General features: G+C 47.3%; 1 protein-coding gene across 1 annotated transcript in view; it reads right to left on the bottom strand.

Annotated features, from left to right (window-relative positions):
- The window catches only part of LOC102242728 (natural cytotoxicity triggering receptor 3 ligand 1), a 16,412-nt gene extending 14,731 nt beyond the window's left edge, over positions 1-1,681 (bottom strand). The window contains exons 1-2 of the mRNA XM_005883314.2: positions 1,638-1,681; positions 692-1,036 (exon numbers count right to left, since the gene is read on the bottom strand). Coding sequence (XP_005883376.1) covers positions 692-1,022 — 331 coding nt within the window. The 5' untranslated portion in view covers positions 1,023-1,036; positions 1,638-1,681. The remainder of the gene's footprint in view (positions 1-691; positions 1,037-1,637) is intronic.
- Positions 1,682-4,098: the final 2,417 nt, after the last annotated feature.

Below are 4,098 nucleotides of genomic sequence, written 5' to 3'. Positions count from 1 at the left end.
GTTCATCCTCTCTATATGTCCAAACCATCTCAACATACCTTTCTCAATCCTCGACGCTACATCTTCTTTCACTCCACAACGTTCCCTAAAATTAACTTAATAAACTTTACTTAAAGTTTTAAGTCAACTTCGCACTGTATGTGCGCACCCGCATGGGGTATTTTGTGGAAGAGCCACACTGAAGGGGTCAAAGAGCTGCATGTGGCTCGCGAGCCACAGTTTGCCGACCACTGCCCTAATCAATATGTACAAAACATTCAAAGTCTTAAGTACAATTTTGAAGAGTTCATAGACATTGCCGCCCCCCCTTATAGGCTGCATTGTGGCCCCACCCCCAAATTCATATGTTGAAGCCCTAAGCCCATTCTCCTGTGACTGTATTTGGAGATAGGGTCTTTTTTTAAACTGGGGACGCTTTGGTCCGCAAGCCCATGCTCTATCCACTGAGCCAAACCGGCTAGGGCTGGAGACAGGGTCTTTATAGAGGTACTATTACATCTATTTAGAAAAAAGGATCCTGAGGTTCATCATGATTAATAACTTGCTCTAAGTTGTCCAGACGTCCAGGGAAGCCCAGAACTTAAACCTGTGTCTATCCAACTCCAAGGCCCATGCCCAAACTTCTGCTCTACTTGGCCGGGCCACATATCTACCCCCAGCTCCAACACCATGGGAACCACAGGACACTCACCCAAAACCTTTAGAACGACTGTTCCCTGGGCCTTCTCGGGGGTGACCACCACCTCACATCGGTACTCTCCTGCGTCCCTCAGCTGGACTCCAGAAAGGTGCAGTGAGGCGTCCCCCTTCTCTAGCCCCGCTGGAGACACGCTGGCTCCGGGTCTGAATGCCTTTTGATGGTTTCCATACATTTCAAACACCTTGTGCTCTGTTTCATCTGCCTGATGCTTCCGATACCAGATAACACCCATACCCTTGATGTTCAGGGGTGTGGAACCAGGGACCTTGCAGGGGATGGTGACATTGTCATTCAGCAGCACAGTCTGATTCTTCCCTTCCATCTCCACTATCAAATCTGTGGAAAGAAGAAAATTCAGTTATGGGAGAACCTTGAAAAAAAACTTAGGCCTTGTACTCTCAGACACTTTACCGTGTAATTAAAAACAAATTCCTTGCCCTAGCCGGCCCCAGTAGGGGTCATGCAGCAGGCAGCCGATCAATGAGCCTCTGGTCATTAATATTTCTCTCTCACGCTCCCTTCCTCTCTGAAATCAATAAAAAAAAATATATCTTTTTTAAAAGAGCTTACTATGTAGCAGGCACTCTACCTGACCCTTTATAAAAAACAAAACACAAAAACAAATTCCTTTGGGGGGGCGAGGGGGGGTCTCAGGTACAGAGGCCCTTAGTTCATGGCCCCTCCTTAATCCGCATAAGATCCTCCAACTTTGTTCTTCCTTTTCAATATTGTTTTGACTATTCTGGTCTCTTGCAATTTCTTAGAAATTTTCAAATCCGTTTAATTGATTCCTACAATTCCACAAAGGAAAGCTTAGTGTTGGGGTCTGTTAAGGTACAGGTGCCTGAGGACCTCAGGAGGGACCCCCGAAGGAGCTGACCAGGGAGAGTCTGCCTAGCGACACCCCCCCACCCCACCCTAACTCACCCCATGTTACCTGCGGGCGCACCCAGCACCACAGAACCGGAAGCAGCCACAGGAAGCCGCCTCCTCCACTACAGCCATGCCCGCAACATGAACCAGCCCATCCTGGTTCTGCCCTGGAAGCTGCAGCCAAGTTTCTTTCTATAAAGATGACAACATGGTCCTAATGCGCAGTCCGCAGAACTGCCTCTGAGGGCTTATTTGCCCAAAATCTTTCTGCCCCTTCTTCACAGGGACTTACCCCAGCAAGACTGGGAAAGCCACTCCCACCACAGCCTCAGGGTCTCAGCCTCCAACCTTGCACCTGCGTCCCCATGGAGTGATCCCCCCACACACCTGCAGCCTCAGGGTCTCAGCCTCTGGAAGCATCTTCGCCCCCACAGAGTGATCCCCTCCCAGCAGCAGCCTCAGTTCTCAGCCTTGGAACCTTGCTCTTCCCAGTGAGTGATCCTGCCCCAGCAGCAGCCTCGGGGAGTCAGCCTCAGGACTTCCCTCGCCCCCAGCCGAGTGATGGGGGGGGGACCAAGGTGGGTATCTGGGCGATGCTACCCAGCAAACCTCTCCCATTGGGCAGCAACTTGTGACCGGGTTAGGGAGGTCAATGGGTTTTGTTTAAAAACTTCAGAAACCACAAAGGAAATGTCTGAGGTCGGGTTTCACATGGGAAGTAACTTACAACTAATTTCTGAAGGCAAACTGGGACATTGCAGTTACATTACTGGAGAGCACCCCGCGGTCAGGAGGTCCGGGCTCCGCAGTGGCGGTGGCGGGCGCTCCCCTCCTGGTTCCTCAGCACCTCGGGCCGCTTGAGCCCACCTGGGAAGGCCTTCCCCTACAGTTTTCACCAAGGCAGGCAGGCCTGTTTGAAATGAATAAAACTAAAAAAAAAAGACCGTACCCTTTTATGTAATGATGTTTACTTTGAATTTATATTAGTTCACACAAACACTCCATCCATGCTTTTGTTCCGGCCCTCCGGTCCAGTTTAAGAACCCATTGTGGCCCTCTAGTCAAAAAGTTTGCCCACCCCTGATACTAGAGAGTTCCCCGTGGTCCGGAGGTCGGGCTCCGCAGAGGCAGTGGCAGGCGCTCCCCGCCCTGGTTCCTCAGCATCCTCGCCGGCTGGAGCCCACCCAGAAAGGCCTTTTCCCCTACAGTTTTCACCAAGGCAGGCAGGTTTTGTAGACATGAGAAGTGCCCTAGCCAGTTTAGCTCAGTGTATAGAGCAGGGGTGGGCAACCCCTGGCACGAGGGCCAAACATGGCATGCCAGTAACTTTTGCTGGCACGCGAAACCCTCTCTTATAATCTTCCATTTACAATTGTGAATCTTTGTTCTCAGTGATGAATTTTGTTAAGTCTCGTAATAGGAGTAGCCTGACGGATGAAAGTAGTAGCTCGTGCATATCTCTGAAGGTCACGAAATATAAACCTGATGTAAAATCTCTGTCATCAGTGATGCAGCAGCAAAAGTCCCACTGATAATATCAAACGGAGTCATAAAGTTTTCTGTCGGACTATCAGTGTATATGTATACATTAAAAAATAAATGTATTTTTCATCATCATATACTGTGTTTTTGTCACTCGAATGAATTTTATTATTTCTTAGATTCTTCACATATGTACACCTTAAGAGGTATCAAGCAGGCGTAACATGTTCTCAAAAAATTAGGGTTGGCACGCAGAAGAATTTTGAGTCAGAGATTTTGCTGGTTTTGGCACACACTCACAAAAAGGTTGCCCACCCCTGGTATAGAGTGTCAGCCTGCTGAACTAAGGGTCCGGGTTCGATTCTGAGTTGCGAGCTCGCTCCCCAGTAGGGGGCGTGTAGGAGGCAGCCAATCAATGATTCCCTCTCATCATTGATGTTTCTAGCTCTGCCTTCCTCTCGGAAATTAATAAAAATGTATTTAAAAGAAAAAAAAAGAAGTGTCCACGCACATGACCTGAAGATGCAGGACCAGCATGAAGGCAATCACAAACAAATGCGGGAAAAGAGCAAAACCAGAAACACCACACATCCCAACATAGATCAACATCTTTTTCTTCAGATGACTGTTTCCCTCTTCTTCTGAAAGCCAGACAGATTCAAGTACTGACGATTCTACCAACGGCAAAGTTAAGAGAAAAAGAGGACAGAAAAGGAATAAAGGGAGAAAAGAAAGGACAAAAGATGAAACATCAAGAAAAAGAAAGAGAAGGAAAAAAAGGAGGAATCAACCACATGATATCACCTTTCCAAGGTCTCATGAACTTCCTGTTTAAAGAGTTTATTTTATGACACTTTTAGTTTGGGTTTACATTTTTACTGGTTTGTCAAGACAACAGCAGTTACAGTGTCCAATATGTTAAAGAAAAAAATCAATCTATCTATCTATCTATCTATCTATCTATCTATCTATCTATCTATATAAATATAAAGCCAGCGATGGGAATGACCTGTAGCTATGACACACACTGCAGCCAGCAAATC

The sequence above is a fragment of the Myotis brandtii genome, unplaced genomic scaffold (genome assembly GCF_000412655.1).
Source record: "Myotis brandtii unplaced genomic scaffold, ASM41265v1 scaffold782, whole genome shotgun sequence".
Lineage (NCBI taxonomy): Eukaryota > Metazoa > Chordata > Mammalia > Chiroptera > Vespertilionidae > Myotis > Myotis brandtii.
The sequence above is the reverse complement of the archived record's forward strand: the minus strand, read 5'-3'. Positions and strand labels throughout refer to the sequence as shown.